General features: G+C 41.7%; 1 protein-coding gene across 5 annotated transcripts in view; it reads right to left on the bottom strand.

The window, feature by feature from the left end:
• GTDC1 (glycosyltransferase like domain containing 1) overlaps nucleotides 1-12495 on the bottom strand; it is a 343668-nt gene that overhangs the window by 155636 nt on the left and 175537 nt on the right. For 2 of the 5 annotated variants that reach the window (XM_072874173.1, XM_072874179.1), the window contains 2 exons: nucleotides 10233-10303; nucleotides 9444-9535 (listed from right to left, as the gene is read on the bottom strand). In XM_072874173.1, the coding sequence (XP_072730274.1) occupies nucleotides 9444-9535; nucleotides 10233-10303 (163 nt within the window). Of the gene's footprint in view, nucleotides 1-616; nucleotides 2265-2294; nucleotides 7175-9443; nucleotides 9536-10232; nucleotides 10304-12495 lie in introns of those variants that run through there. The other 3 variants (XR_012044289.1, XM_072874178.1, XM_072874174.1) reach the window with 3 other exon arrangements.

Raw genomic sequence — 12495 nt, 5'->3', positions numbered from 1 at the left:
CTTCAGCTCGAAACCACAGAGCGCTGGTGTATCGAGTCTGTTCACCGCGAGCCCTAGCACACCGTTACGGCATCTCCTCTTTCCCTTTTATTGCTTTGGAGAATGACTCACTGTGAAACTCGGACCGATTCGCTTTAATTGTACCATGCCTCAGCTTCCCCATCAGTAAGGACAAAAAAACTTTGCTCTTGTCAGTGATAACATCAGTGGCCGTTTATGATACACTCCGATGGGAAGTGCAAGGTAGTCCTGTTACTTGGCTCTACCGAGTATGACTACTGCACCCACGCACGCTGCCTGGAGAAGACCACTTCCACTCGACCACACTAAATGCCTAGACCCAAGCTGGGCTTTGGTTGAGCAGAAATGAGGAGGAACCAGCATGCAAGACAGATGATCGCTGCAAAATTGCAACTCTGCGGTGCTAGGAAAATACCCGAACGCTTACCATTGGACCTCCCTTGGGTTTTTTGGTTGCGTAATGGGGTAATTCTAAAGAGAGGTACCGCATGCTCTCTCTCACGCTGAAAAAGGACAGTTCAGCATCTTGACGGCGGCAGAAGGCACGAAGGCGCGTGCGCAGAGCGGGGCCAGCCCGCATCTTTCACCTGCTGTGGACAGTGCTCGGGCAAAGGAAAGATGCTGATGTCTGCTGCCGGGGGACAGCCTGCCAGGACGGGGAGAGGAGCTACCCCGCCTGATACACGGGAAGCTGAGACCACAGCTCTCCGCAAAGAGAGGTCTTACCGGGCTTCACATCGTAACGCCTTACCTAGAGTCCTCTTCTTGCTTCTTCCCAGAGCGGAGCTGGAAATCTTGGAATTGTCATAACGTTTTATTATCACTTGCAAAACAGATTCTACTTCATCAGATAAAGACACAATTGCATTCATTGACTCTGACACAAGGATATGCATAGTGATAAACATACAGATAGATGTACACACTTATACATGAATGAGATATGCTAATTAAAAATTGCAGTGGGCACTTTATTAAAAATTTATTGTACAATCTACATCTTCAAAACATTTTACATCAACAAATATAGCAGCTTGACTGCTGGAATCATAAGTGATTTATCTTTAAAAGACTGTATTTGTAACTGGATGCAAAGATTCTTGATGAACTGCCATTACATTTAAACTACTGGTTTTTATTGGAAGTATTTTGACTGTTATCTGTTTGTTCTCCATCCTTGAGAGAAATAAAACAAGTGTCTCGGCTTTCATTTTATCGGATAGATGGCACCATGTAGCATATTTCCCATGCTAGTTTGAATTACAGCTGTTCATCTTTCAGCTTTCTTTAAGATTAATTAAATGCAAATGTAACTCCGCGAATCATGGGATTACCTGCCAGACCCCTTATTAATACCTTCACTTAAAAACCCCTGTGCCAGAGAGTCATTAATTTGCAAAAAAAAAAAAAAAGAAAAAAAAAAAAAAGAGAAGTGCTAAAGCAGCCCTTTGCCTCCAAAGAACCCGGGGATGGCTGCCCAATTAGTCCGGCAGCGTTCGGATCCTCCTTTCAGGCCCTGTGGCCCTTTGAGGACACAATAAGGCTCCAATGATAACCTGGCAACCTAGGTAGAAACTCAGCCAAGTGTGAGCGTTTGAAGCTGCAGCTTGGCTGCCATCGTGTCGGCGAAAAGAAAGAATTCAGGCACCATGTCATCCAGTACAAAGGATAAAAACAGATTCAACCGGAAATTCAATGTGGCACCACATATGGGATACATGAGTGCGGTTATACAACAGGCCACATATTTTTTTTGAACAGTCTCCTGCATGTGATGCCGAGGACATGTGTAACCATCATAACGTCTCTAAGAATCTGTATTTAATTTGAGCTGGGGTGGTGGCAGGGATTGGAGATCTGAAGCCGCCACAGGTTTGTGGCAGATGGCTCTGTGTCAGCTATGACAAGCAGCCAGGCTCGGCTTCCTCTGCAGATTTTCTTTTCTCTCTGATCAGGTAAATATGGGCACACTCTGGAAACTTCCACAATTCTGCCTGAGGCTGCAAGTTTGTGACTTAGCCCCATCTGTCACAAATCTTCCCTCGGTTCTGCTGCGAGCAGAGACCTGAATTTACCGCCGAGCGCTGCCCAAGAAAACCCCGCCGTCTCGCCCTGCGAGGAAGCAGAAGAGAAAAGCGCAGGGAGCCGCGTTAGCTGCCGGGACACCAAAGGGACGTCTCTCGCGCGGGAAGGAGCGCGGCTCCGTGCCGAAACGCTCTGCAACAGCCGGGATTGCGGGAGCGCTGGAAGGGAGTGGGTTGGAGAACGCTTACGCGGCATTATTTGGACGCGGGGTGAAGTCGGCGTTTTTTCTTTTAGGACGAGTAAGCTGGTCGGCAGACCCAGGTTATTGGCTCCTGGATGAGCACCATCACACGTCCGTCTGCTTCACTGGGGGTCTCGGCGGACACGGCAAGGACTGAACAACCGCGGGGACCGGCCTGTCCCTCTCACCCCCAGACGTGGCAGGACCAAGAACTGGCAGGAGTGAGGGCATAATTCCCCTGCTTGACCATCATCGGTCTGGCTTCTGGGCCTTATTTTAAAGTGACCTTGGAGAGAATAAATTCAACTCCTTTTTTGGGGGGTGATAATTCTGCAAAGGTCTGGGCATTCATTTTTTTCAAGGAATAGTGATTCAGTCAACAGTTCCTAAATATGCATAGATAAAAATCATCAAGAGAAGAAAAGTTTTCGCAAAAAGCAAGATCTCCCCCTGAAGAACAGGCAGCATAATAAGATGTCAGCAGCAGTACACTATTCTTTATGACATAATCAACTTTTTTGTTTCTTGTGTCCTAAGACCAGAACTGAAGTAATTAATATCTACTCTGCCATCATTAGACTTCAGAGTTAACCTTCACAATTTAATAAGGACTGTTCATCCGTTCAGACCTGCTGTTTCAGGACAGTTGGAGTTCAGGCAAACCGTACTGATTTGGCGTACATTTTGTGCACTTTTTAAAAAATTACCTCAACAAAATTAAGAATTAGAGACTATTATTCAGCACAAAACCTGAGATTTGGCAGGCAAGACAGCAGAGTGATTTACAGAGCTAATTTGTATCAGGTCAGCTTTACTCTGTGACCCAGCTCCTTCCCTCTGTAAGTGGGTATTGGGGAAGAATCAAGGTGGAAAGCAGCTTGTAGTAATTACTTTTGGAGCTCAACTTTCAAACTCCAAGCACCTTTGGAAACCACCATCAAAAGACAGCATTGGCTGACACGAATTGGGTGCACTGTGAGGCCCGAGTCAGAGCTATATAATACTCCTCAGTAGAGCAGCAGTATTTCCCTGAACAAACTGGTCTGTTCTGAAGTTTCATACATCAGCCTTTCAAAACTCATTTCATTCTTTCTGTCTTGAAACAAAAAAACCATCAAATGTTGGATGCGAATCTATGCAAGATACTCTGGTGGGCTCCTTGCATAGGATGGTTCAGAACACACTGAACTACAAGAGTAGGAAAACAGTTTCAGGCTTTCTTTCTCAAGGTAATTTGAATATACTTTACTGAAAAAAAATAAGTTTTCATGCTTTTTGCAACTTTTCTTTCAAAGCCCATCATATTTCCTTTGACCCATTTCTCTGTCTACCATTTTGCAGCGGCTGCGGTTCATCTGCCAGTTTTCATTTACGTTCTAAAACTAAATTGGAAGCTATCTAATATTGTTATAATAAAAAGTTCAAAGTCCTGGTGTTTATGCTGAAAGATGCACACGTAAGTGCTTTCTTAATGAAAGCTTTCTTCCTGCTCCACAAGTGCAGCCAACTGCTACGAGCTATAGACCGACATTTTCGGAGAGCTGAAATCTCCTCGATATATACCTCAGAGAGCCAAGAGCAAGGCAAACCCTGGGAGAAGTTGAGATGCAGGACACATACATACATCTGTGTACATGCATACCTATATATATGTCTACATAGGTATGGCTGGATCCCAGAATGACCTAGCAGGCAACTTCAACAGCCTACCTGCTAGCTCATTTCTTCCGCAGTGAGGATCCGCATTAGCTAGCGGACCTCACCCTCCCACAGCTGCTGCCAGACCCACATGCTGCTTGAAGACCTAAAGTTGACCCAAAATGCTTAAATTGTGTCCCACAGTCCAGCAGATCTTCCCACCTGTGCAAACCTCCTAAGCTAGCTGGATTTCACCTGCGTCAGCCATACATACGGGAATGAAAAATGTCAAGACTTCAGTCTAACCTGGATACGACCCTGAGCAACTTAATCCAACTTTGAAGTTAGATCCTACTTCGAGGCTGGCCCTGCTTTGAGCAGAGCCTGACCAGATGACCTCCAGAGGTCCCTTCCTGGATTACTCTACGATTCCGTGTTCTAAATGAGTAACCAAAGTTTTCTTTCACATAAGAAATCCTTATGTTATATACATTGTACTTAGGATCCCACGCCTAAGCACGGACACAGAGATGGGAGAGCACGCACACAGCATGCTGCACTCCAGAGTTCCCAGGCTGCTATAACCTTCCCATACAGGCTCTGAGACACAGATCTGGACCGTCTCTGGAAGCATTTTAAATTATGCTCACTGGAAGCCAAGCATCTCAAGAGGCAAATACAAGTTTCCCACTAGTGCTTCCAACCTCCTTCTGACCTGCACCTAATGCTAACCAGGTAGAAGCACAAATTCAATACTATGCCTTCTTTTTTCTCTGCAAACATGCTCTGCTGGAAATATTTGTACTATTTGCACATCCTAGAGAGCTCTAAATTAACTTTATCAGCTCAGGACAAGAGATCTGGAGAACACTGTAAGCAAACATCTGCTCGATATACATTCACCGTTAAAAAGTAAACCGTATGTTTGGCTCCATAAGGAACAGGTTGAAAATTATCTGAGTACAACACATCACATAAACTGATGGCATGGCCTAGAATACTCTGTAAAGTAACGATCACACCAGCACAAAACCAGCTCTCAGGCATCAAAATGGTTTGAATGATGGGAGATAAGAATATAAACACAGAATAACATTCATGAAGAGAGACTGAGAAGACCGGGATACTCTAAGAGTTTGACAAATGTTTATAAAATAATGAATGGTATAGAAAAGATGGATGGGGAGCTTCTGCTTCCAGGCAACCAGCTCCAGAACAAGAAGACACTCAATGCAACGGAAGGTGGGGAAACCCCGAGCCGACTGGAGGAAATGGTTTTAACGTCGTCTGCAAGCATATGATGAACCGCTTTGCTACAGGAGGACGTGAAAGATGGGAACAGGGGCTTCCAAGGGCCTGAATGCCAAAGGGAGAACTATTATGTACAGCCTCGCAATACTTAATACTAGAAGAAGATTGTGAAAGATGATAAAATCTCCAAGTCCAGGGTTAGGACCAATCTCTAACTCTAAAAGACAAAGAGAAGACCTTCAATACCCTATTTCTACCTCTGTCAGCCTTCTCCCAAACATCTGATGCTCACCACTACCAAAACCACGGTACTAAACACATGGCGTGCTGATCCAGAGTGGCAGTGAGCACCCCTACGGAAAAACAAATTTCTCGTGGAGTTTTGCTGGGGAGCGGGTAAGGATAAGGGCAGAGGCATGGTCCCCGGCTCTTACGTGGCCTGTACGAGAACTACGAATGACGACCGGTCCTTGCAACAGGGCTGAGTGGCTGATGGGACGTCTGGCATGAGGCTCCCCCCCATCCTCACGTGTCCAGCGCCCCGTATCCTTAGGCTGAGAATGCCTCCTGCTGCCTTCCTAGCTCTGCCTGAATATTAAAATTGGACCAGCAGCGGTTTTCCTTTCTACATGTTTTCCTGAAATCCCCAAAATACTGCTTTATCTCAAATCAGAGCAAGAAGAGAAGGGAAAAAGAAAAAAAGAAAGTTTTGTTAGAACTGCCCTATACAGCCAAATCCTGAGACTGGAAACAATTCAGATGCCTACGGTCTAACTGGGATCTTAATTTGATTTTACAGCAGTTTAATCCCTTTGAATTCAGCAGACTTCCTTCTACAGTGGTGTAAGAAAGAAAAAAAATCACGCCATGTGTCTTTTCATAGGCAGGTGAGCTTCTGTAGTGTGATGGAAATGAGAAGATGAATGTCAGAAAGTGGGCCAAATTCTTTTCTCCGCTAAACAAGCATGAGTGAGAGTAGGATTTTTCTGTAGGAACTGAAGCTGACAGCATGTCAACCAGCACTCATTCAGCTGGGAGGGCTGGGAGAGATTATTTAAAGTTGTCAGCTCCTTCCATGCCTGGCTTTTGGCAACTTTTCTTGTCCCTTTCCACTGTATACTCTTTATACATGCTGTTTTAAATTAAGAAACTGAAGTGAGGGAACTGAAAGGTAAACTTAAAGAAAATAATGCAGAAACAAATGCTTTGCCCTATTTTTTTTTTTTTTTTTAATTTTAAATCTACTAGATAGGGAGCTTGCGAACACTGACAGGTCTTATGGTGTACTCCGATGGAAACCGATGCCCTGTTGTTGTTACTTGCTTCATTCTGGCTCTTACTTTGGCAACCACAACTACCCAGAACCAGAGAGCAACACTTGATTCCATAAAACTGGAACAGAACAAATAATTGATAACAAATGAGGTTTGCTTTCCACTCATCTCAGTCTTCTGTTAATAACTGGTGGAAGGCAATGTCGAAATGCAAACAAGCCAGCCTTGGGTGCTGTGGGAAGACGCGGGGTAAGTAAAGACATCATTTGGAAAGGTTTTCATAGGTGCTTACATTACGGACATTTTTAAAAGTCTGCCAGCATGAATCTGCTCCGTCGAGTTACGCTATTGCGGTTTAATGGCTTAGGCTGTGCGTTTTCACAGGGATAGTCACTGTGTCCGGCTCCCTGCCCCGACTGCCCTGCTGCCGTTTATCTCCCTTTTGCCCCTGACTTTGTCAGCAAGAGCGCTGAGGACAACCGAAGGAATAAACTGCCTGTTTAATGAGACCGCTGCCTAATTATTATGGATATCCTTAGTAATAAAACCCCAACAATATGTAAAAGGATAAGCCAAGGTACTTCTGATGATGATTCCTTCCCAACCTGTGAAGCAGAATCCCCAACCAGCAGAGAAAAGCACTATTTGCTTTTAAAGCAGTTTTACTTTCAAGACTTCACAGCTACTTTATGAACTTCAGGCAGGGAGCGTGTCAGGAAGGTTTCTGAAAGAAAAATAGCTAGTTAGCATGTGCCACTGTGCTAGGGGTGCCTTTTTGATTCCACTAGAGTATATATAATACTATACCGACCTGAAAAAAAGTGGAAATACAGCGGCAGCGCTGCGTACCCTTCACAATTCCACTCTTTTCAGCCTCCTAAAAAGCAGCATCGTTCCAACTATAATTACATTAACAGCACATATCTAAGTTAGCGTTTTTCTAGGAGGTTTTGCGGGTAGTTTCATTGCAAAAGGAAGACTTAGCATACGTGGGTGTAGGTACAGAAAGACAACTCTTAACAGTATTCTCCGAGCTGATCCAAAGCCTATTAAAGACAACAGGGATCTTTCCTCTGGTGCTCACAGGTTCTGGATTAGGCTCTGCTTTACTCATTTTAAAACGATCCCCCGTTCAGCTCAATTGCTACCTGTTGCAGACACTCGAATGCTCAGAAGATCTGAACGGGGCTGCGCTGTTAATAGCGCACGTGTACGAGGGGTAGGATAAACACCTTCAGCTTCTGCCTGCAAGTCATCCCAAGGGATTTTTTTAATAAAAGAAAATTAGCATGTTGCTCAGGGGGCTCGTGCACACATTTTAAACCCGTACTATTTTATATCAGTATTTGCTCTACCGTTATTTCCATTTTTAGTGCGCCTTGGCTCTGTTCAGGAGTTGGGGATCCACAGGTAGAGAGAAGATCCACCTGAACGCAACTATTAGCTGAACTTGAAGCACTGGGAAATGCCAAGGTAAACGTTTAAGGACTCTTTTCCCTTTGAAGCCACCACGTATAACTATACGGTACTACTGACTCAAGAAGTAATGCTGAACACTGGAAGTGTTCAGTCAGCATTTTAAACTATTATGAGCTACCTTCTGAACCATTGCCAAGTTAATAGACAATGAAAGATAATGAGCTTGAAATTGGGTGTTAAATTGCATTTTTGGTTCTCTCCTTTTTTCTTGAAGTTTAACTGTTTCCTGCAGAAACAACATCATCTTTGATGTATCATTATGTAAATGTCTATTTTTAGGTCACAAAAAAAAGTCAGGCGTGGGCTAAACCCTCGCTCCTCCTGCTACATGTGTGCGCGAAGGGGTAGAGAGGCAGACGACAGCCAGCAAGACCCAAGACTTTCTGGTCCCCAGAGGGAGGAAGGTGGAGAGATGAGGTTCGGTCTGCTGGCAGCACCAGCCTCCAAATTACGGCGACGATTACTCGACTTGCTCGTTAACAGCGTGCCTGGACGGCGACAGCCAGGGAACGCTAAAAAGACCACATTCGTATTGCACGGGTAACACGAGGAGTATTTCTATGCACTCCTAAGCCTTTACGGACTTTCGGCTGAATTCAGGTTTTTTAGAACCTGAAACACCTTTGTTGTGCAGGGGTAACGTGCATCCAACCTGCCCGCGGCATAGCCAGGACTGTAAGTCAGAAAACGCCGTCAGTTTACATATCAGCATGCAGAAAATAGCAGTTGTTTTTCTAAAAGCAGCATGGTGTAATAATAGCTCTTCACTGGAATAATATAAAATTTAGTGCTTCATCTACAATGGTGTAATTAAAAAAAAAAAAAGGTGTGACTCCTAGCAGTATAAATACACCTCTTAAAAATGTGAAAGTCAGTCTAGCATTGAACACTCGATCAAAACTTGAATGGAAGGTCTGCCACTGAAACTGTACTTTCTCTACATAAATAACTGCAAAGAATAGGACATGAGAAATAACAGTAAATTCTGCTTCCGATAAACTTTATGTTCAACATACCTTAAATAGCAAAGAGTTAAAATAATCCTAATTATCAAAATAATTCATATAATTCCAAAAGGCAGAGAAATCTTACCTGATACCAGTCACCTGCATTTTTTGAGGACTGAAGATTAAATTAGGATAGGAAGGTAGGCTTATCCTCATTAGTATAATTGTAGGATCTTTCTTTTATTTTCCTTTTAAACTAATGAGTTGCATTAATCCAGGTTCATTTTTATAAGCCTCTTGGGTCCAAATGTAAAGGACAGTCATTTTAGAAAACAATAAATTAAAAAAAAGCATGTAGCATGCATTAAGTGCACGTATTTCATAAGACCTAGGTTAATACAACTGGCATCTAGTTTAATTAATCCTTGTTAGTGTAACGACTAATATCCCTCCCTAGCATGTTTCCTTTAAACATTAGTATGTTAATTAAATGTTGTTTTTTTAAGGGTTTTTTCCTTTGTACTTCAATATGGCATTATATCATGTAAAACTATTCTGAACAACTACCTTATAGAGATGTTTCCTTACAATATCTGGTCTCTTGCAGAAATTCTGAAGCCTTTTAAAAAGCTGTTCAGGTGTAGAATACAGATATTCAGCTGCAGGAAAAACAGATACATTTTTAATGAAACAAAAACCTCAAAGCACACACTCGATATTAGTCACTTTACTAATTAAAAATGCATATTGCTCTGTGCCGCCTCGTGTTTTACATTATTTAAGCATGATTTTATAAGGTTACCTCAGCTCACAAGGATGTTTAATGCTAAATAAGACTGTGTAGTTGTGCTGTTTAGACATCTCCTTTGGGTGATTAAAATACATTATTCTAATGTAACACAATGCATATGTGATACATTTAGTGATGAGATTTTTCAAAGAACTGGTACTACATTAGTGTGTATCCTGTACCGCAGTTGCATACTATTAAGTATTAAATTGTTTAAATAATTTGGTGTGATTTTCAGGCCTCGGGTTTTTTTTCTGTGTATCAAAAAAACCTGCAAACCATTGCAGCATCACTGACCTTTTAACAAAAATCTATCATTACGGGTTGTGTATGCTAACAATGAAGAATGCTATTTCAAAACTTGCTTTTGTGTTATCTTAAAAGAACAGATGGCAAATATAAACTTCGTCTAATGTATTAAAACACATAAAATTTTCCTTAACACTAACATGTTGGCTTGCCAAATAAACAATCGCTTTTGCTCAAGTTTATTCTCAAACTTTGTATGTTAGCATGAATCACGTTACTACGTTTCAGCAAAAAAGAATGCGCAACAAAGCAGCTACCTGGAAATATCTCTGGGTACACCAAGGCTTTGGGACACAGCGGGTAACAGCCGCAATATACAGCTTCGACCCTGAAGATTAGAAATAATAAATACACAAAAATAGACGTTAGTGAGCCAAAAACTTATTTTGGTGCAAGAGCACTGAGGTTGACTACAGACAGTACGAGCGAAACATCTTTTTCTTCAGCAGCATAATCCTTCTAAATGCCAAAGTTGCTCTTTTTAAAGAAAATTTTATTGATCATATGAATTACATAGAACAGAACAGCGAGCATATGTTTTGTTCGCTGAATAAATCAAAGCGCAGCTCTGCATTTTTTTGTTTTTTAAATACTGTTTAACACATTTTATAATCAGCAGACAGACACATGTAACAACATGGTGAAGTATGGACGTCTTTTCTTAATAATGCTGCAGAAAAACAAGAGCATACGTGCGCACGTTTGGATATACGTGTACGTATACACAGATGCACACAATCACCATTACCTGGCAGAACAGATATTCTCCCTCGGCTTTAAGACTCCAAAGGTTACAGTTAAATATAGCCTAGGAACAACTTGCAGCATGCTTCAGGCTGGGATATTTTAGCTTATGCACATGCTTCAGACAATTTCCTTTATTTTTCAGGACATAAACTGTTGTATTTTTTAATAACTATTGATGAGATTCCTTTTCCAAAGCGTGCGATGCTTTGTACTTGTGTTTTTTCAAGGAATGATTTACATATCTCCCGTAACATCAAACCGAAATATTTTATAATTGCAACACAGTGGCGCAAAGTTTTCTAGTAGCGAACCTAAAGAAAAGGTATCCTCTTTGTGTTTGCATTTTAATAACGGAACGGGTTAAGGCATCAAGTTTTCAGTTTATTTTTTTTGCATAATGACCATTGATCTGACATAACGTCCTTCCAAAGATACAACTGTAATTTCTGTTGGCCAGAAATTACACAGTGAAATTCAAAACACTTCTGAAAATATGTTTACTTTATGAGAGTCTTTGAATTTCCTCCAACGTGTTGACCATACGAGAGCTTTATTTTTAACTTCAGTTTCCCTCAGTCCCCAGAAAAGAATATCTGAAATCTTGTCAATGTTCACCTTTTCCATTTTCAGTGAGAATCCAAAAGGCTTTCGCTACCTTCATGTGCATATCGGGTTTGGTACTTTATTACCGGCACCCAGAAGGAACTCTGTTTCCTTTAGATCTACTCAGTTTTAAACGGGGGGGGGGGGGGGAGACGACTAACATATTCAGCTTTCATGCTAGAAAACTATGCATATCCACAAAACCCAAAGATACACACTTCCCTGCAAATGCTTTTGCTAAGCAAGGATTGCTAGGGTTTTTTTCATAAACTTTTAAAATTTGTAATTTATGGCTTTTTTTTTTAAATAACATATGCACTTCAGATTGCATTTTAAACATTAACAACAATTTCAAAGTGTACATCGTCTAGCACTATATTTTTTACCAAAGGGAAATGTTTCTGATGTGTGATTTAATTGATGATTTCAGTTCTTAAATATTGTGTCATATGTCAAAGCAAATAGATTTTTAAAGTTTTCTTTAATCTAGGAGAAAAAAAAAAGAGTGAAACTGTGGACATTTCAGTAATAGCTCAGATCACTAAGTTATGTTAAAATATTTGCTTTTTAATCATATCGTCTACACGAAAAAAACCCCACGAACAGCCCCCTAAAACAAAACTGCAGGCCAAGATGCAATCTGAGTCATCATTTGAGTATGCAATTTCCCCTTATGAAAAACCTCTATCAGGATCATGAATTAGTAAAATCAGAATTTAATGCCTCTGTAGTCTGCTGGATAGAAGTTAAAATTTGGAACTCTTTCATTTGCAAATTGAAATTTGCAAAATTTTCCTTGTCAAATTGATCTTATTGACAGACTCATTCGCTACCTCTCCGCACCAAAGTTTACCTGCGTCTTCCGCCAGGTCCTCGCTACAGGCGGTAAAGTCTTGGTAGAGACCGTACCCCGGCAGATGCCGAGACCGAGCGATGGAACCGCACCGGGCAGAGCATCCCCAGCACACAGACACAGGCTTCAGCCCGGAGACGGACAGGGAAGCTTCGCAACTTCCACGCGTTTCTGTCCTCTTCCAGAAATGTAGCGTATCATAACAATAATACAATTATTCTTCATTTCAATCCCTAAGCACTACTAGTTAAATAATAAATAGAGTTCCGATTGATCTATTGTTAAAATGGCTAGTAAATGACCTTTTTATTCCAATT

This window comes from Ciconia boyciana, chromosome 10 (genome assembly GCF_034638445.1).
Source record: "Ciconia boyciana chromosome 10, ASM3463844v1, whole genome shotgun sequence".
NCBI lineage: Eukaryota > Metazoa > Chordata > Aves > Ciconiiformes > Ciconiidae > Ciconia > Ciconia boyciana.
This window is presented reverse-complemented; position numbering and strand designations above follow the sequence as displayed.